General features: G+C 36.8%; 1 protein-coding gene across 1 annotated transcript; it reads right to left on the bottom strand.

Moving 5' to 3' along the window:
• Positions 1–2,166: 2,166 nt before the first annotated feature.
• Positions 2,167–21,401, bottom strand: LOC139732456 (histidine ammonia-lyase-like). Its single transcript, XM_071643319.1, has 20 exons — positions 21,173–21,401; positions 20,331–20,415; positions 19,945–19,975; positions 18,727–18,801; positions 17,979–18,051; positions 15,329–15,395; positions 14,329–14,492; positions 11,233–11,372; positions 10,290–10,337; positions 9,678–9,729; positions 9,158–9,253; positions 8,153–8,307; positions 7,293–7,373; positions 6,472–6,537; positions 5,639–5,717; positions 5,155–5,241; positions 4,271–4,405; positions 3,718–3,826; positions 2,614–2,683; positions 2,167–2,307 (listed from the first exon to the last, which is right to left on the bottom strand). Exons 1-20 carry the CDS (start codon positions 21,399–21,401, stop codon positions 2,167–2,169), a joined length of 1,983 nt encoding a protein of 660 aa, XP_071499420.1.
• Positions 21,402–21,469: the final 68 nt, after the last annotated feature.

Genomic DNA, 21,469 nt, shown 5'->3' with positions numbered 1-21,469 from the left:
CATTTACAACATCCAAATGCAAAAAGTTCTTACCGTGGGAGGGGGGACACGGGGGGACACCCCCCTCCCGCACCCTCCCCCCCCCCCCCCCCCCCTCGCTCGCTCCGCTCGCTCGGGCTCGGTCACTTCGCTCCCTCGCAGACTAACCGCCCCCCCTAAGATGAAATCCTGGCTACGCCGTTGCGCCCCCCCCCCCCCCCTCCCCATGTTTATTGTCCGACAGCCTGAAAGATATTCCTCTGGAAGCAGAAAGCTTGTCGTGAACCTCTATCCGTGCTCACACTATCTGATGACTGCTATTATTCCAACTGGTTTCAACATTACTTGAGACCAAAATGCACAAGAGTTAAGGTACTGAACAAGTTACATGAGTTCTGTTGGTTCACTCGCACCACCTCAAAAAAGCATCCATAATTTTGAACACATCAGGATCACAAGATTCAAGATTCAAATTTATTTTCATTTCCATCAGATAAACAGAGATATACAACGTGTAAGCAGAAGATATTTGTAGTAATTGCAAAAAGCGTGATTTAACAAACTAAATGTGAAAATGAGTAGGGCCTAACGAATGAAGAAAACACAATTGTATTTTTGATATACACACATGCATATGGTATTAAGGATGGGGATGGAAATGGAGGGTCCCACTAAGAAGCAAATTAGCTCGTACGATATGGGGACCCTCAGAAAACACATAAGACAGCGAATAATGAATTAAAATACAAACCGATGTAAAACAAAATAAAACGAACCAATGTCAACTGACGTGAAATCAAATTGGGAAGGAAAAAAAAATCACGAATGTCTTCATTTAATTTACAAACGCAGAGGTTATGCGAGGTGGTTGGATATTATCATTATGCTAGTGAAGAAAAAACAAACACCTTCATAACCAGAGCGACAATCAAATCTAATGGCTTCTACCACACATCGGTAATCGTGCTGTATATACAACGTTGGTTACAATTTGTAATTTCAAAAAGTCGTTATTCCGAGAGAGATTTAAGGTTTGTATCCTCTCACCTCCCTGGTAACTCCGAAGGGTCGTTGGTAACTACCTTTTTTTTCCGTTTTCGGATTAACGAATCTTCAGAATAACGCAACTTAATTCAGATTAACGAACCATTTTTCATATTTGCATCAACGAACATCTAGTTACAGGATATTTGCGTGTTTCGGAATAACAAAGCTTCGGAATAACCAAACCTTATTTCATTTTCGGGTCAACGAACCTTCAGAATAATGAAAAACACCCTAACATGTACGTTTGGTAATTCACTGGAGTATAAAACAAGACAAATAACAAACACTTCGAAATTTTAAAATGGGGACGCAGCAGGAAAGCCCTATAGCGAGGCATGAGGCATATACAATTTCTAGACCCTATCATAGCATGTCGATGAGTAAATGAATGACATTAAAGTCAGACATTTTCACCCGCTGACACAGAATTACCGCAGAATACATTAAGTTTTCGTGAAGTCAGCCCATCATGATGTAGAAATTATTATGTCATTAAGATCGGGAGTTTTAATAACCATGGCTCAAAGGACAAATCATATCCAGAGGCAAAACAACACGATATGAATCTATCGTGGATTATAATATTATCTATAAACGTTAATTCAATGCAACACTAAGGAAACGGCAAGTGCATGAGGCATGGTATATAATAATAGTTATGATTAACGTTTGATAAGAGCATAGCGCATTTTCCACTAATTACATGGTTGAACGTTGGAGTCAATACAATATTGTATAAACCACCAGGCAGTGACTATGTTAGTCCAATAAGTGAAAGGGCTTTAATTCAGATAGATAATTATGTCTTCCAATTGTGTTTGAATTGTTCGACTGATGGTGAAGATTTTAGATAACGTATAACTTCAGAACACAATAACATATAAACAGCGTAGTGTATTAAAAAATCGTTTTTCAACTGAAGGAACACTATTATTCTTTAAGGCATCTTGACAAACTGGAAGCAATTTTTTGAGGCGCAAATAAGTTTACACGAATACAAGGCAAAGCTACCATCTTGCAAATAAAGAATACGCACCCCAATAGCAAAAGACACCGACATTATTTTAAAACGAATAAGTAATCTTAAGATAACGCGTTGACATCTGAATCCGTCCAGAGTTGTGTGTGTGCGGGTGTTGTTCAAGCAGTTGATATGCCGGCGATTGTTGAGAAGGAGCAGTCAGTGGTATTGAAAGTGTTGGACGTAGGAGAGGGAACCTCAATATCTTTGGACATCTTCGATTCGTAGTTTTCGATGAACGGTATGACAGTTTCCCATACCTGTCACAGGGAAAGTTAACACCTTTTAAAAAGATCTCATCAATCGTTTTCGCCTCCAGAAACACGTTAAAACAGAGAATAACAATAAGATCACAGTTAAAATCAAATATATTGTCCCTGATGTTCTTTGCAGGACAAGTGTGGCTATAAGCTCGCGCTTTTATACATCGTCATAACGCTGTGTTGCGATATGCAGTTTTAATTATCATTTGGCAATTCAGTCCCTTGTAATTGTTTTAAAATGATGCGAAATGTTTGTTTGTTTGTTTGTTTGTTTGTTTTTTATCAAAGGTGATTATTACTTACTTTGTTTTCCGTCAAAAGCTTGTTGATTACTTCAATATCTGGGGCGAGATTTCTGTCTCGCTCTAGAGAGCTGAGGAAAGAAAGGGGAAATTTAGGGAGCAATCGATATATCATGTATAATTATTCGTAGTGTTTGTAAGCAATCTTCAGTTGCAATGAACAACATCTGTGAAAACGATTTGGGACAATCATGTATTGTTTAATTCTGCTTTGTGTTGTCTTTTTTTTAAGCAGAAAGCCCTTGCTTTGTGCATTAATACATTTATTGTTTATAATTGCTTATAATTGTTTTTGATAAAGAATGCTGCAACAAAGATATTGATTACAAATTGTTAACAATATGATTAATCAAGGATACCTTGTCCGTTGGATTGAAACTAAACACGATAATAATTGAACTGAACTGAACTAAACTGAACTGATTGGTATAGAGCATGGCAGATAGATTAAAAACGTAAGTATATACATGTTCCGGGGTAGGGTGCAATTCGTCTGAACTTTTAACATGAGTTTTTAATACGACATAATTATTGTCTTTGCTGATGATTTTGATTTATCACGTACAATATTGACATACATTCTCCTATCATTTGCTCCCAGGACTCACCGCAATGGATCTTGGGATGTCTTTCTCTGAATTCACTCATCTCTCTTCGATATGTAATGCTGCATTAGTTACTAAATAAACAACTTGTATGTGAGGGGGGGGGGAGACAAAGAGAGAGAGAGAGAGAGAGAGAGAGAGGAGGGGACGAAGAGAGATTCAGAGGATGACACTTCTGTCAAAACTATTTCTTAACCACACTCTTTGCCAGTTGGTGGGGTAGTCAGCTATGCAGACGGACAATGTATACGCCAGATGTCGCTTTTTGCGTCCAGTCCAAGACGCCAAAACGGCATTTGGCGCACACCAAGTGGATAGGTTTTTTTTTTATTCCTTACATCTCGGCTCAAGTTCTTTTCTATCTCCCTACATGTACCTCTGTTTGGTAAAAATAGACGTAAATATTCGTGTGTGTGTGTGTGTGTGTGTGTGTGTATGTATGTATGAGAAAGAAAAAAAAAGGACCAGGTGAGTGGAAGGCGTTGCTTTTCATGACTTACCCAACCACATTCCTGACCAGCTTGTGGACAGCTTCGAGAGGAGGGGTGCTGGTCAGAGGTCTAAGTAAGTCGATACCTTGACAAGCACACATCAGCTCAATGGCGAGTACTAATTAAAAGAAAGAACAAAGAGGAAGCTATAAGCTTAAATCCTGAGGAGATTCAACACGGATTGTAACGGCAATCAATAATAATTTATTAACAAAAAATGCCCATAAAGCTCGTGTTGATTTATCACACGAACTGCAATACTGTCATGTAACACTTCTGAGTTGGCTGTATCGGCAATGCCTAACGTTGGAATCAGTATGTGTGTGTGTGTGTGTGTGAGTGTGTATGTCGCGTGCAATTGTCCATAATATGTGTATGTGTGTATGTATGTCGATACTGTATAAAGTGTGCGAGCATGGTGTGATGTTTACCTTTTTTACAACATACCACATTTATTTTGATGCATCTTAGTGTGTGACTTTGTTTGTGTGTTATTGTGCATGTATATACGTGTGTTTGTGTGTATGTATGTTCATGGATGTTTTCATATCAGTAGACCTACCTTGCTCCACATGCTCTACCACTTCCAGACACTTCCTGGCGCTGAAGCCCCCCATGGAGACATGGTCCTCCTGGGCAGCACTGGTCGACAGAGAGTCCACAGAGCTGGGGTGGGTCAGTACCTTGTTCTCGGACACTGGTGGGAAGGGGGTGAGAGATGGACGAGGAAAGGAATTAACTAATTAATACGAAGAATTATGATAAACATCGTACGATGTTTTAATAGGAAAGGTTGAAATAGGCAGTGTAAAATTACAAGAAGATGTGTAAACGGTTCCCAGTTCGTTCACATTGTCCAATATCGTCAGAGGAACAATGATTTAAATTTACTGACGCTTCATTTTTTTTTGCTCCTTAGCATTTTGTCCTCTCCCAGATATACACCTATCATTGTAATGTGATAGTACTATAGGTAATTCTCGTAAAAACGCTTACACGTATATGATTATTCCTTTCCCAGACACCTAGAATTACAAAGCATGTTAAGTGTGCTTTTTCTTTTATTCTCTTTACGTATTATTCAATGTACAAGTTATATGGCCAGATGGCAAACTTAATCGTCTAAAGAAATATAGAATATCGAAGACAACGACACCAGTATTTTCAAAATAAACATTAAATATTTCCAGACTGCTTCCGGTAACCACCTGGTTGAAAACTTTAGAAGATTACACACTGCAGAGTGATAAGTTACTAATAAAGTAGTTATTGAGTCAAAACATTTTAAGTCCAAGATGGTTCTCGTTTTTTTGTTTGTGTTTTTTTTTTTTCGCTCTGACGTGCTTTGATTCTTATCATCCTCACCGAACTGGCATGATGTAAAATTAATCAGTATACATTGTAATATTCAATGGTGAAGACTGGTCGTCATTGCAATATACTTACCAAGAGCAGCGGCGGTACAGTGTGCGAGCATGAAACCCGAATTGAGACCTGGCTCTCTTGTGAGGAAAGCAGGAAGCTCACTCAATTCTGCCATGAAAACATAGGACAGATTTATTTGCTTTATCTGATCATTACAATGTCATGTAGATGCGAAATCTACAAGGACCATAAACAACGCATTCGCTGTAATAGCTTCCGATCACATACTCGTAATCAACAAATTGAGCCATACACCAGTCCCCCGCATAAAGGCTACAACTATAGTTAGAGCATGCACAAGTGCGATGATATCTTTATTTTTGTGCGTAAACATTATGGTACTACAATGTACACAAAATATTCAACGCTGTAACACAGAAATGAATAACAGAATGAAATGAAAAGAAACTAAACTAAATCGATTAAATAAAACAGTGCGTAAGATTTAATTGCTGCAAACAAGTTTCAAGTATATCTGTATATAGCACGGAAGTCTTTGTCTTACGGGGGTTGTTCAGTCGTTCAATGCGACGCTCGCTGATGTTTGCCAGCTCATGGATTCCGATCGCAAGATAATCTAATGCCTGGAAGAAATTCACACACAATGCGATCTTTTACATCAGAACTGTTATCCATTGTCAACGCCTGTTCACGAAATATATAATTCATGCTTATGACAAAGTCTGCGGTCTTGAAAGCGTACAATATATCTAAAAGGAAAAAATAGATATTCAGTACATGGGCAATGGGACCAGTTGTTTTGGATCTTAATTCAGGTTTGGTGGTTTTTATTATTATACTGTGTACAGTGTTGGTGACCTATAGCCACGGATGGAGTGTGATGCAAAGCACATGATGTTTACGTCTGTGAGAATGGTAAAAATGAGTAACTTTAAGGTATTTTGAAGGCATTGTATATTAATCAGATTTGAAGACTGCGTCATCATCTACATGTTTCAAGAAGTACTTCCCGGGTGATATCAGGAATAAAGGTATCATTGCACATAGCATAATCAGAATAAGTATAACATCCATTTTGTTTCAATTTCAATGTAGGTGTAAGCGTTTCGGCTAAGGTGTTGGCTTTGCAGTTACAGATACAAGGTGGGTTTTGTAGTAGTAGTTATTATTATTATTATTATTATTATTATTATTATTATTATTATTATTATATTCGACCAGGTAAAGAATATAGGATACATATCATAGACATTACAAACATACAAACATAGTAGTAGTTGTTGTTGTTAAAATAACGATTACCTCATGACAGAATTGTGATTGAACTCGATACAGCCACATACAGATGGCACATCAGGCCACGAAAAGATACTTTACCTTAGCCGGATATTCGCCATGGAAATTTCCAGCAGATTTGATCTCTCCCAGATCGGGGAAAACAAGCTGTAAAATGTCTGGCATTAAGGAAAGATTTCACTCTTTCAAATTAAAAAGTCCAGAGCCATACGTGTTTTTCATCTCTCTCTGTTTCTCAGTCTGCTTTATAAGTTCGTCGTTATTTTCAACTTTGATTCTTGCTTTTTCCTACCTTTTACTTAGGAACAGATCTAGCTATTCATATTCAATTCAATTCAATTCAATAGTTTATTTATTTCCATCATCAAAAAGAAAAGAAAAGAAAAAGTTGACATAATCCAAAGTGATACCATTTTTTTTCATTTCTCTTACACTCGTCTGATAAAGGATTTTTTAAAATACAATATAAAGTATATACACGAATGATGTCGTAAAAAAGAAACAATGCACTTTGCCATGGCAACCAAAATAGTAAATAATCACAATGATGGAAAACAGTTTTTCATAAATGACATTTTCGTTGTTTTGGACCATTGTTAGCCAGAGTGATTGAAATGAATAGAATAAGCCCAGATCAACTGTATATATGTATTATAAAGATACAATCCATGTTCATAACATTGACGTTGCATGATGAAAGGGACTCGATCGACAGAAAGTAATGTATTATGAAATTCCAAATAACCGGAAATGACGGAGAGCTTTTTACATCTTCTCACGCCTTCAGATCTGAAAAAAGGCCCTTGTATAAAGTTCTAATAAATCATAGGGGGCGTAGATGACTTTAGAAAGATAAACTTCCCTGCCATGATGTTGATGATTGATCTCAAACAAAAGGATACAGGGTTGTCCGTAGCACTGTTCATCTCGGTATACAGGATGCCGTGGACAAAGTCAATCGTATCCCATGCGACTCCGTGGACCTAAACACCGCGAAATAATTGATCAGGAAATATTCTCTCATGTTTTTAAAGTTCTTTCAACACAATGCATAGATCAATGGAAAGTAAGTTATAGTGAATTGGATTATTACCCAAGCTGACCTATTTACTTCTCAGTAATAAACGTTCGACATGAGGCACCTTGCACGACCAACACGGTTTCGGTTACAGTTCGTTATTCCGAAGATGAAGAATCCAAAAAATGAAATGCGTTTCGTTATTCCGAAGGTTCGTTCACCCCCGCCCACCCCCCCCCCCCAAAAAAAAAAAAAAACAAAACAAAACAAAACAAAACACCAAACAAACAAAACGAGGTTAGCTGTTAGCTATTCCGAAGGTTTGTAAGGGCACCTTCTTTTCGTTTTCGGATTAACAATCCTTCGGAAAAACGAACCTTTTCATTTCGGATAAATGAACCTTTAGAATGCGTGTGAAATAACTTTGTTTCATTTGCGTATGAAATAACAAACCTCATTTCATTTTCTGATCAACGAACCTTTGGAATAACAAACCTTATTCTATTTTCGGATCAATGAAGCTTTGGAATAAAGAATATCACGCGTTTTTTAGTAGATGGCGAAAACTTCATTATAATAATCATATGACTTTTATATCAGCCGACATGCGATTAAAGTTGCAATGTTACTGCTCATCACATCGCACAATGTGAAGCCAAATCAAAGTAACCATGCAGACAAACTACCCGGCCAAGCGGTGAGAGGTTTAAATTATGAAATTATGAAATTATGTAATAATTTTACCTGTGGACAGCACCTGAGTGTGTAGGAGTCCTGCACGCGGTCACAGAAGCGATGGCTGACTGAGATTTCAGAAGGATGGATCTCGGAGTGGAGAAGTGACTTGAAGCGTCTAGCCACGATTCCTTGACCCTTGTGGGGCCGAGTGCGATGGATACCTTAAGGTTAGATGAAGAAACTTATGAAATGCATGTTATCCAATACTCAAATTAATTCAAGATAAAGAGTAGTATCACAACGGAGTGTAATTTCTTGCATTTTTTTGAAATGTATGTTAGCCAAATTTGACAATAATTCAAGATAAACAGTGATAAAGAGTAGTATCACGGTGGAGTGTAATTTCTTACATAATAATCATGAATAGACGCTTGACAGGGTAAAAAGATACTAAGATGTTCTGTTCAGTTTCAAATAAGAAGTGATTTGCCCGTAATGTATAATGTATAATTTCATCCTCTCTTTTATCATCGTGATACGATTATGATTGTTCCACAAAATACCTTAAGTGATAGTCTCAACGCAGTGTATAATGATAAGGTGCTGCTAACACCAAACACACGACGACGCACAGCCAGTTTACATCATTGCTGTAAGTTGCCAAAGTCGGTTTTAAAGTTACACACAGTAAATTTGATTTCAATGTAACTGAATTAACATGTATATATATATATATATATATATATATATATATATATATATATTGAGTAAGTTGTCCACGTGTTGGCGTGATAATATCATCAAAAACAAAACTGAAACAAAAATTCATACTGTATTCACCAACAGTTTATTTCGGCACACAAATTTTCGAGCGAAAGAAAGAGCGAATCGCTCGAAAATGTGTGTGCCGAAATAAACTGTTGGTGAATACTGAATGAACTTTCATTTTGTTGTTGATGATATTATATATATATATATATATATATATATATATATATATATCATCAACATATATAGTGTGGGTGTGTGTGTGTGTGTGAGTGTGAGTGAGTGTGTGTAAAAATGTCTTACAGCTGTCAAAAGCAGTCGTTGTTCCTTTCAGCACTTCCAGGGTGAGGGCGGCGACAACGTCTGCCTGGCGAGCGATATTGTATGCTCTCGTCACAGCTTGAGAAACAAAAAGCATAATTTAAAATGATTATTATACCACGTGAACGAATGATTACCACAAAATATCTGAAGTACATGTAATAGTATAAAGAATACGAGATTCAGCTAATGCTCTGACTGTTACTTTTCTTATTTTTTTAACATGAAGCCTATTATTGCCATTTGGCGGAATACGTTATAGTGACCTTCCTCTCTGTGTGTGTGTGTGTGTGTGTGTGTGCGTGTGTGTGTTTGTGAGAGCTCTCAACATTCTATCTAAAAAGAGTTGAGGGGGTGGTTAAGCGCCTTGTGTCATGTTTTTTTTTTCTTGACGCTTACCGGATTCAAACAAATTCTATACTAAAGCTGAAAAGAAGTAATTTGCTCTTTTTGTGCATTTTGTTATTGTTGCTATCATTTTATCTTTTTTATGGGATCATACCTTCTGCCCCAAGGGATGTGATCATCTGAGTACCGTTGATTAAAGCAACGCCCTGAGCAAAACAAAAACAAACAAAAAATGGTTGGCAATATTTCAGTTATAATCATCGACAAAACCCTAGAAAAAAAACCCCAGACAGCCTAATAATGTCAACAAGGCCAATCTATTTGTACGTATATGTTTAAAATAAAGAACCACGTGAATCCCCACATGAACCCCAGACTGCTCACCCAAGACAACACCACTTTAACACAAATCAGTAGGCCTAGGCTACTCGTTGATAACAACACCAAATAATGTTTTATGATTACCGATTAGTATACTGGCCCGAATATCTTGTCTATATGATTATGGTGGTACACATTTCCACCTCATATATTGACAATTTCATTGCAATAGCCCTGATTATTGATTGCGTGAGGTCAGTAAGGAAAGATTGCAAGCTAATCATTCGGATTGCTAAGTCCCTAACTTTCTTGATCCATCATAACACTCGATTATACATCAACTTTCAATGCGTAATTTGTTTCATATTTTCTTTAAATATAAAGACCTGAGCTGTCCTTGTGATGTAATCTAAAATTTCTCTGTTAAAATGGGAATTTCGCTTACTTCTTTAGGCCCAAGTTCAATCGCCGTCAGTCCATGAGCTTCAAGGACCTACGTAATTTATAATAGCAACGTACAAAGAGGAAATGGTTACATAGTTTAGATTATCATAATTTACAGAGTGAGTCCATAACTTGAATAAGTTTCTGTGTTATTTAAGTGGTTGGGTTTTTTTTTTCGAAAGGAAGAGAACAGAGCGCCCTGAGAAGAGAATTAAATATTTTCATCGCTAAATTAGCTAAACATAATTTTCAAACATTAAAGAACTACACACCCAGTCCTTCGTCAGATAGAACAAAGTAAAACATTTCTTTAACAATACCTTATTATTATACCTTTAACATAATAAGGAATGTTCTTGAAATTATGATGAAACAAAACCCACATATTCATTTTTGTTTGGTATTATTTTTCTCTGTTTTTTGGCAGCTTTAATCGCAAATAATAACCTCAACTTTAAAGGGACTGTACAGTACTGGTTATGGTGAGGATTCATGTTTTGAACATTCCTAAGTGAGATAATGAGAAAGCTCTTATGAAATATGAAAGAGCATGTAATTTTAAGAAGGATTCAACGTTTATTTGATGAAAATTGGTTTTCAAATGACTGAGATATCCAAAAAAAGTGCTAATAATAAAAGGCGACATGCCACAACTTTATTAGGATCTCTTTGTTTTACCTTGTTTTTGGATATCTCAGCCATTTCAAAACCGATTTTCATCAAATAAACTTTTGATACCCCTTAGAACTACATGCTCTTTGACATCTCATAGAATGGTTTCTGAATATCTCGCAAAACTTTAAAAGCTAAATCCTCACCTCGACCAGAACTGTACACACCCTTTAAACAAGGTTAGAGTTACGTCGTTTTGAGGTAAAACTCTTAAGTAGTTCTGAGAGATCCAGTTCGTTTCGGTATGCTCAACGCAACACACATCAACTCACCGCTTTAGCCTCAGCGTATCCGCTCTTAGGACTCCACATTTTGCCTTCTCCCATGAGGCCGAGGGCGAGGTGCGACAAAGGAGCCAAGTCTCCGCTGGCCCCAACAGTTCCCTTACAAGGGATGACAGACAGACAGGAAGCTGGGGGGGGGGGGGGGAGGGAGGGGGCAGATAAACAAACAAATAAATTGTAGAATTTCATTAGCCATCCACATCTCTCTTTTTCTCTTTCTCTGATTTCAGGCGAATAAACCATGGAGCTATACAGCACTGTAAGTCTATGTGTTAAGGGTCTTTTGGCATAAGGCCGACGTGTTATTGTGTTGCAGCTCCATTAAAAGACCACTTCAGCGGCTTTAGAAGAGCTCTTACGGAGCAATTAATTCTGGAAATTCAACTGCACGTAGACTATAGACATTCATAACCGACAAATCACGTGATAGAGGAAAAAGTTCAGAAAAAAGCCAGTTATTTCACATGGGTGTGAGTGCGTCGACATAAATGGTGAAGAGCGATATCATGACAATATGGCAATGTTAATACCTCTGATAACAGCAACATAGATGATATACCAGTATACTTATAGGGCAATTACTTAAAATAATATTGGTAAATATACAGGCCTATAACTTTCAGCACAGGACTATAGTATTAAACAGGTTACTCAGCTGACGAGAACCTCGCAACCACATTCCTATCAGCGAGATCAGGAAGTTATACTCGAGAACTGAATCGCATCGCCATTCGTTCTTTCCAAGAACTGTAAGGAACTGGAATTCTCTGTCGTAAGAAATTGTTTCAGCGCCATCTGTGGGATCATTCCGAAACCGACTAACGGTTGATCACAGTGGCTAGTTATTTTCTTCAAATTTTCTATGCGCTTGTAAATATCTGTAAATAAACTGTATTATGATGTAAATAGCACAGTCTGCAAGAATCTTCAGCCTATTGAAGGAGGCAGACTTGATCAGAAGAAGAAGAAGAAGAAGAACTTACCAGGATCCTGATACAAAGAAAATAATTATGCATTACTGGGTATAAGATGGAATGGAATGAAAGTTACATAGCTAACCTTTCAAGTTAGAGTGTGTGAATTGACAGGTAATCTACCATTACTATAAGTCTGTTCCAGATTGTTGGGATATATGACAGTAACTGGAGCCCATATTCACTAACATGTATTGAAATGACAATTCACTCTATGCAAGCTACCGTGTCTTTGATAAACAGAGTAAAATAAAATCAGGCAATCGCCAATGAAAATGCTGTGAAATTCTTAATGTTTTTCACATTTGTCCGTTTGTTTTTTGTTTTTTGTTTTTTTTTCCCTGGAACAGCGGTACCATCAGTCACAGGCACAGACGTGTATTACATGACGTATAGGCCACTATAGATGTCGTGACAATGCACACAAATCTTCTGCAACGTTTCTAGTTTGCTTTTAACATGAAATCGAGAAGAAAAATGACTATAGTCGTCACATGACATTTTTCTATAGTTTTTAACAACTAACCAATGATGACTCTATAAAGGGGGATGTTTATTGGTCCATAGTTTTTAACAGATGATATAAACTGGGCCTATATCATCTATCTCCAAACCTTTGACAAAATGTAATGTTTGAGAGGCTCGGGACGCTATATGACGTCATCGCCTTTATCGTTTTTATTCATCATCAACTGACTGTGACCAATAGATCTTTTGCACAAAACACGGTAATTACTTTAACACTGCATGGCATTTTGAATTAACATGTGATGAAAGACCTTGTTTGTTTGAGTTTATTCAATTAATGGAAGTGAACATGACTGTGAACATGTTGATTGTGAACATGAAGTGAAGTTCCCCCTTTACAGGAGACAGGGAGTGATGCGTTCTCAGATGTACGATGGTTTGATATAATTGGTAGATTATATTATTCAATCATTTAGTACTCTACGACTCATCGTGTGCACAGCAATATTTGCAATAAACTTCTATAGAGTACTTATGCCATGTAATAACAATCCGTGTGGTAACAGAGAAGCATGTTTCCCCCACTGGTTCAATGAACAAACGAGTTGTACGGTTGTGAACACGCAGAATTCTAGCTATGGCAACCCATAATAACCCTCATCAAAACAGGTTTGATGGACCAAAACGTAATACTCGAGTTGAAAAGGGAATTTTTGAACCTTTCACATAGCCTGAAGGACAGACATTTTCATTCACTGAAGAAGATGATAACTGAATGAGTGCATCATTTGAATAGAAATGAAATGAATTGAATTGAATCAAAATAGGATGGTGCCTAAACTCTGCACACAAACGAACATGCTCCCACATTGGCAGCTTACCGTTAAAATCAGTGTTGGACCTGAATAGTCACTTGCAAATAAAATGTCGCATTATTTTTAGTGTTCATCATTAGACTGGTAACCAGCCTGTTACAAACAAAATACTTTAAAAGTGGAAAATCTTCGCAGTGCTGAAGTTTTTGCCCATTTCGCGTAACCAGAAACCAGTGCGAAAAAAGCACACGATTTTTTTTATTTCTTGCTATATGTTCCTGTTGTTCATGTCTTGATTCAGCGGAGTTAAAAACAAATGCCACACTCATCTTACCTTGCCAAGCGCGAAAAATTACTCACGTGAAAATATCCACTTTTACAGTAGTCAAAACAGCTCTCAAGCCTCAGAACACAGCTGTGTTACGTCATAGAATCAATACTTATTGGCAGTATAGATGTTTAAGGGTAGTAATGGCAAATTTAGTAGATGAAAGTCAGTATGAAGCAAATTAAGTCCAATTCAATGTAAATTCAATTTCAATGTATTTCATACTTCTCATATATCAATATTACAATATCAAAAGGTATAGTACAAGTTCTTTTACCTTTAAAAAAATGTATACATACATGATAATAACACAATAATTATTTTGGAAACAGAAATATGCCACAAACTAAATATTCCCTGCTTTAGAAATCAGTCTTGTAAGCGGATTCCCATATTCTGACTGAAAAGAAGGCATACAGGGATATTACTGATTCACAAGGCCGTTTTGTTAGATTTTTTCCCCCAAGCATTTGAAGAAGTTTTGCTTCCCCCTCCTTACCGTTAAAGGCATCGATCATTCGACGCAGGACTCGTAGAGAGATGCCGCTGTGACCCTTGGCCAAGACGTTGATCCGAAGAGCCAGGAGCGTTCGGGTGTGCTCGGGGGAGAGGGGCTGACCGACACCAGTACAGTGGGACCTTACAATATTCTCTTGTAGCTCTCTATGGAGAACAACCCAAGCAGTCACTAAACATGAGACAGGGTACGTTTGGATGATATCTATTATTCCAAAGATTCATTGTTCCGACGGTTCGTGATTCGGATAATGAAATAATGTTCGTTATTTCGAAGCTTCGTTAATCCAAAAATGAAATAAGGTTCGTTTTCAGATATAATGTTTCTTAAGGTGCTTAAAATAACTAAAATTCGGAAATACGAACTTCATTTCGTTTTTGGATAGACAAAACTTCGGAGTAACGGACCTTTTTTTTTCTTTCTTTTTCGGATTAACAAATCTTCAGAATAACAAACCTTATTTCGTCTTCGGCTGAACAAACTTTCGGACTTCCAAACCACATTTCATTTTCGGAATTACGACCCTTGAATTCGGAATAACGAATGGTACTACGGCATAATATACCCTCACCCTCCAATGCTTAAATGCTCTCTAGTTATAATGTTAAATTGATTTGGATACAACTCATTGATACATTTGAAAACGATTCTGGCCATCAAATAAGTTTTGATGCACCGCCTTGGGCTTGGGGAGTGTTCCTGTAAGTATAGGCTGAAGCAATTTCTGTTTAAATTCTTGACTAGTCCCAACGCATTTCGTTCACAACTTAAAACAAATTTTCATGATATAAATTACACAAACTATATAGTTAACATGATGTATGGAAGATCTGAACATAATGTACATATTGTAGTTGTTATTTGATTTATTACCGTATTTAGTAAAAACTGAAGTTGAAATTCACTTTTGCGTCAGCCTGTTTGTGTGCATTTCTTTCTTTCTTTCTTTCTTTTGAGATAAGCATTTTCCCCACAGACTTACTTCAGTTGCTCTGGGGCGATCTTTACCCTTGCAAACTTGCCTATTCCTGTGTTGATGCCATAGCAAACTGCAGATAGTAACAGCAGAGAGAGAGAGAAAAAAAAAAAGAAAGAGGGGAGAAGGAGAGAGGGAAAGAGAGGGAGAGTTTGTGTGGAAAATTAAATCAAGCATTACACATTTCTATGTGTGTCACTGCACCACCTACATCATTATGCATTTGGCAACACGAGGCATTAGACACCAGTAAAGCGTGTATATTATAATGTATAACGTGTTTCTCATCAACTCTTTGCCCATGCAGTTCGCGCATTCAACTGATCAGTCAATATCATTACATATCAAAATAACTGGTCAGGTACTAGTAATAACAGTTAAAAAGATATGTGAGAATACATGGCAAGAGATACATCTCTCTTGTTGAAGTTTGATCAGCTATAATGTACACACACAGCGCTGTTGTTATACGGGAAAGATGATGAAAAGAACAGGCATCAGAACTACCGGCATTATTTTCGCTGGTGCACGATACAACGTATCTCACTTTACCGGGTTGTGATAAGTCGGAAATATTCTCCGGTGCAAAGTGCGTCGCAGACAAAACAACGCATTCTGATTTCCCCTGTCTTAAAGCCATTTTTTTGCCATTTTCAGATAAAAAAACAAACACCAATGTAATAATAATAATAATGATAATAATAACAATGATAATGATGATGATAATAATAATAATAACAATAATAATAATAATAATAATAATAATAATAATAATAAAATATTAATGATAATGATAATAATGATAATGATAATGATAATGAGCAATAATCGATATCAAGTATTCTGAAATACCGGTATAAAACATGTGACCAATAGTTTTACCAAAATTGTTTTTACAATAAACCGCCTACTTTTATGGTTTATTGAGAAATTTAGTGATATCTCCTCATATTTGTTGCTTTTGGGGGGATTTTTTATACGGTAGGATACTTTGTGATACAACTGAGATATAAACATGTATCAAATGTGATAACTCGAAAATTTTTTATCACTGCTACCCATGGTAAAGCCCAAGGGGGGGGGGGGGAGCACCATGCACCCCTTCCATATTTTTATTTGCCACTCCTACTGTCTTAATCAAATTTCAACCAAATTTGGTGACTTTACATCAAGTTTTATTGCGAACATTTTAATTATTTCTTTAAGCCATGTCCAACACTGCTGGTTGCCATGGCAACCAGCAACTGACAAACACATTAGTGAGATTTTCGGGCATGTTTAAAAAATATATTTGAGTCAGGTCCCGGCCATAGCATCCCGGTTGCGCCGGCCCAGAACAGATTAATGTTGCATGTAGAGTACACCTCAAAGACCGTTGCGGCGTGTAGAGTTATCATTGCATGGGCGGAGACCATAACATTGCAGGTGTAGATTCAAGTATATGGAGTACGATAATGTTATTTACGAGTAAAACTTGCAGCTCATTCTGGATCAGTGAATCGGCATTGTGATCTGCACCAAAATGTATTCTGACAAAGAATTCCAAACATAATACCGAGAGAAAGATAGTCAGCAGAGGAACAAGTAACAAAAGAACAATATCTTTACAGGAGTGAAATATGCACTGAATACTATAATGCCTAATAAGTTGAATATGATCAGTTATGAACAGAAAGAGCACAGATAGATATCCACACCAACAGAAACACACACATACATGCACACACACACACACACACGCACACACACGACACATTCTGCATTAGGCATTGCTCTGTTCATATCAGAAGACCTCTGTATGAGTGTGAATCTTCTTTGACGTCAATCCATTTGCCATCGTTGAATACAGTTGAGGAAAAAAAGTGGTGGTTTCTACAACCAGAACATCCCCAAAATAAGAATAAAATTAAAAACGAAATAAAGCCAGTAGTAAATTCATCGTCTCTATTCATCTTAGTGACATTCGGTGTGACGAGAAAAAAAAATAACGTTGGTGGTAGATTACATCATCCTGAATCCAGTCGTCAGTAGTCTTAGATTTGCATGTTACAATTCCTGGCAGTGATGAATTAGTGATATATAATATGATTCCTGAGAACCTCAGGTTATTTGCCGTAATTCTGTTGTTTGTTTGTTTGTTTTTAACTGGAAGCCTATCTAACTTTAAATATCATACATTTCTGCATAATATGTTAAACAACTATACATCAGTATCAACCCAGCAGTAATCATCAGATGTAAAGTGCTACACATTATGTACACGCATGGTTTGCATCTTTTGAGAAAGAAATTCACTGCCAAATTAGGCGAATCTAGTAACTTCTTGCTATAAAATGTGTATGTTTGCCTTGTTTGCAATATAATTGCAAAATAACATGATATTTACGTATTTTGTACATTTTTTCATGGGGTATTATGCTAATTCCTGCATGAGTGCATATTTTGACGCTTTGTGTAAATCGCAACAATTTAAATCTATCTATCTTTATCTATTTAGGCGCCTATCTATTTATCTGTTTACCTATCTATCTATCTATCTATCCACGAATTCTAATATAACCGACAAACGATTGTTGATATTTTTTTTTTCGGACAAAGCGAGCCCAACTGTGATGATTATGCTAATCTTCCAACAATATCTACAACATGTCGTTACCTTTGTTTTCATTCAGGATTCGATTAACCATGTCTCGAGCTTTGGCAACATTCTTCCATGCTGCTGGAGTCAGCTATGGTGTAAGAAAACGAAGACGTTACATTTCTTTTAGATGCGGAAGGCCAACATGCTTACAGTTTATAATAACAATACATGTCTAAATCTACTTGAATGTGCGCGGAGGAAGTAACATCGACTTGAACTAATTTCAAACGACAAATATAAATCGTTACAGACAGATAAAGATTTGAGAGGCACTTCTGTTATTGCCTTGTCTAAATTATTATGTGCGTCTTTTTTATTTCTTTGTCATTCAAAGGTCATGATATTCATCATGCATAGATACACCAACCGCACTATCACGCATCCCAGGAAAATTGAGTGCGATTTCCCGCGTACATGAAAGCACGCCTTTACCTGAAATCATTTAGATTTTAGCAGTTATATCACAAACCAAGAGGATGCCTAACAACATGAACAAAGTACACAAAGGTTGATGTCACAATGGGCCGAGCTGGTTGAAAGGACGTTTAATACACTTAGTATATCAACGGTAGTCGGTATATGAGCAATCCAATATCAGTATTGAATACCAGGCAAGAATTAAAGAGATTGACTTCAACTATGCCATGTATCTCGCTCATCATGTAATACAATTTAATTTTTTCTACAGATTTTTAAGAAACAAAGCGAATGTTTGGCCCATACCTTACTCCACTGATGAGATGTATATAGGATTATGACTTACCTCAATGGTATGACCTCCACGACCCAGACGAACAAGCTCCTCTGGTTTGAGGCTGCAGCCATCCAGGTAAATAGTCTTGAATTATAATAGCACATACAAATAATCACACACATTTATATATGAAGAGTTTGTTTGCAAAAACCAATAAGTCCATTTTTTGAAGATTTTGAAGTACGGTCTCTGTCATAAAGTATAAAATAACACATTCTAAATTATATATTGGTCACTACATGTAAAGGTACATTTTTGAAGTTATGGTCAAAAGAAGCAAATATTTTCAAATTATTCTCTTTATTTTTCTTGGCCTTAATCGCAAATATCTCCATTTGGCAAATATGGACTTATCGGTTTTTGCGAACAAACTCTTCATTAGACTGCGAGAAGGGGTCTCGACCATTAAATAGCACCAATAAACACGCACGTTGACCCTAGCTACGTCCACGATTGCTCTTCTTCTCGCACTATATATCATAATATACATATAAAGGACTGTTGAATCGTTATATATGGATCTTTGTGTATAGGCCACTATGTTCTTAATTCTTATAAAAAATGTGGACCATTCTTTTGAAAATAGTGTACGTTGCGAAACATTAATTTTGTTAAAAAATATAACTACCTCCATTAACAATGGCGTTTATGTCCAAATCATTTACAGATTCTATATGTTACTGTCACATGAATCGATATAGATTTAGTTCATGAGAGAACTCATATAGTATTGACTATAGGATTACAGTACATTATCCTCAAACATTAATATCATCAATAAGTCATGCTCATGCCTTTCCGTTTTGAATTGAAAATTACACAAACAGTCAAACATTTTTAATATCACCAGTATTAACCGTTTACCTAGATGACGGCGAGGGAACAATGATGATTGAGTCTTATACGGGATTTTTTACCGGTACACGTGTTTGAATATGATATCATGATGTGTTATTATAACATAATAATGATATAATGAGTATACTTTACTATACTATAATATAATATCATTCAATGTAATATGATAGAATATCATTTTCATACCATATACGAAATATTTCCGTTGCCAGTATAAGTTTTGGCAGACGTAATAGAACATGAATGTGTGAGTAAAATTTGGCGAGGTTCGAGGCATGTATTGTGTAAGAAGCATGCATGCAATAATAATGACGTGTGACACTGTGGAATGACTGTGGAACAAAGACAAAGCAGAAATCACAAACTTACCGGCTTACTGCATACTCCATTTTCAAGCAATCTGGTAAAAATTGGTAAACATTATTAAGGTTTGAATTCTAATTCCACTGGTGTGCTGCAGACAGTTGTAGGAACGATACTTGTATTTATTTTAAGTGGCATCACGGGAATAAATAGTGTCCGATATTTTCAACGACGACAACAAAGAAATTAAATCCTATAACAATGAAGACTTATTCAATTATTCATTTTTTCCTGTGGACATTCAGAACTATTCAATTTACCTGCTCTTATAAATAGAAGAAAGTGAATGCTTCAGTTTCTGCAAGGCGCTCTACAGTTAACAAACAAACAAACAAACAAAAAACAGGAGACATGAAATCTAGGACTTGTTTATGTATCAAGATCAAGGATACATGGCTTCTGTAATAGCAGAAGTGTAGTCAGCACCGAGACAATCTGACAATCCGACATCCAAACTCGACTTATCAGTCTTCAGTACTGCAAGACAGAGTTATATACACACAACACAGGTATAAAAGCAGTACGGAGACAATAATAGATGCAGTGTAACCCATACAATGCTCTGTGTTGCACTTTTGAACACCGTGGTGGGTGCAGTTAAAAAGGAATACATCATTGTGAATGAAATGTAGCTTTAATTGAAAGTTTTTTTTCCCGTAGAAACATTATTCTAATCTTGCCGTTCCTGATATCTTTATCATGAATTATGTCATGACATAATTCATGATAAATGACTTGTATGACAGTATGATATAAATCTACTTATTGTATGTGTATGCAGATCATATTTAAATCTATAATCTCTATCTATCTATCTATCTAGCTATCTATGGATCTATGTATCTATGAATGAAATTATTCACTCTTGAGCTAAGAGCTGCTTGGTTTGAATTCTGGTTGCATGAGATATCCTACCAGCACTACCACTCTTGATATAAGTCTGCTATACTGACATGGTTCCGTCAGTGCTGGGAGATAGCACCGTCATCTGCTTTGGCGAACACTGACACTGTAGCTACCCCTGATCGTTGTCTATGGTCATTATCATTCCTATTAACACGCAATGTCATTTTCATTATCATTTAAATTAGTGGTGTTCATTTTGCTCTTTTGCTTTGCTTATCATATACGATCGCTTATCATTATCGTCACACGTATTGTGGGAGCAGTCCATAATTATCGTGATTTAATTCTATCTGAGAGAATTTCAAACTAGAGTGAAACTTATTCTTACCAATGTGAACAAAGTCGATCTCTTCCAGGACGTCGGTCAGAAAGTCGTTGGCATACAGCAGGGATCTGCATTGGGCCTTCCTGACTTCGACTACCTCATCCTCCACGACATAGTTCTTCATCGTACGGTACCGCGAAAGACTTTCATTCCCCAACCAGTCCACCGTATTTTTGTTGCTCTTGCACGGGATAAGGATCCATTCTCCACGCAGTCTCGCTCTGACTTTCATAGCTGGTTGCCGAACGTTTATGGTATGTATAGCAGCTTAAGATCAAAGGTGTGGTTATGGGCCTTAAT

The sequence above is a fragment of the Diadema antillarum genome, unplaced genomic scaffold, assembly GCF_040938485.1.
Source record: "Diadema antillarum isolate AM-2024a unplaced genomic scaffold, OU_Dant_1.0 seq00000423_RagTag, whole genome shotgun sequence".
NCBI classification, from domain to species: domain Eukaryota; kingdom Metazoa; phylum Echinodermata; class Echinoidea; order Diadematoida; family Diadematidae; genus Diadema; species Diadema antillarum.
This window is presented reverse-complemented; position numbering and strand designations above follow the sequence as displayed.

What these genes read in the sequence shown, in the direction of transcription:
- LOC139732456 (XM_071643319.1), bottom strand. Translation starts at nt 21,401, where the DNA reads ATGAAAGTCAGAGCGAGACTGCGTGGAGAATGGATCCTTATCCCGTGC. An exon ending in TTGAACTTGGGCCTAAAGAA is followed by an intron (nt 9,730 to 10,289) that starts GTAAGCGAAATT and finishes TGTTTTGCTCAG; the next exon opens with GGCGTTGCTTTAATCAACGG. An exon ending in TGAACGACTGAACAACCCCC is followed by an intron (nt 5,242 to 5,638) that starts GTAAGACAAAGA and finishes TTTTCATGGCAG; the next exon opens with AATTGAGTGAGCTTCCTGCT.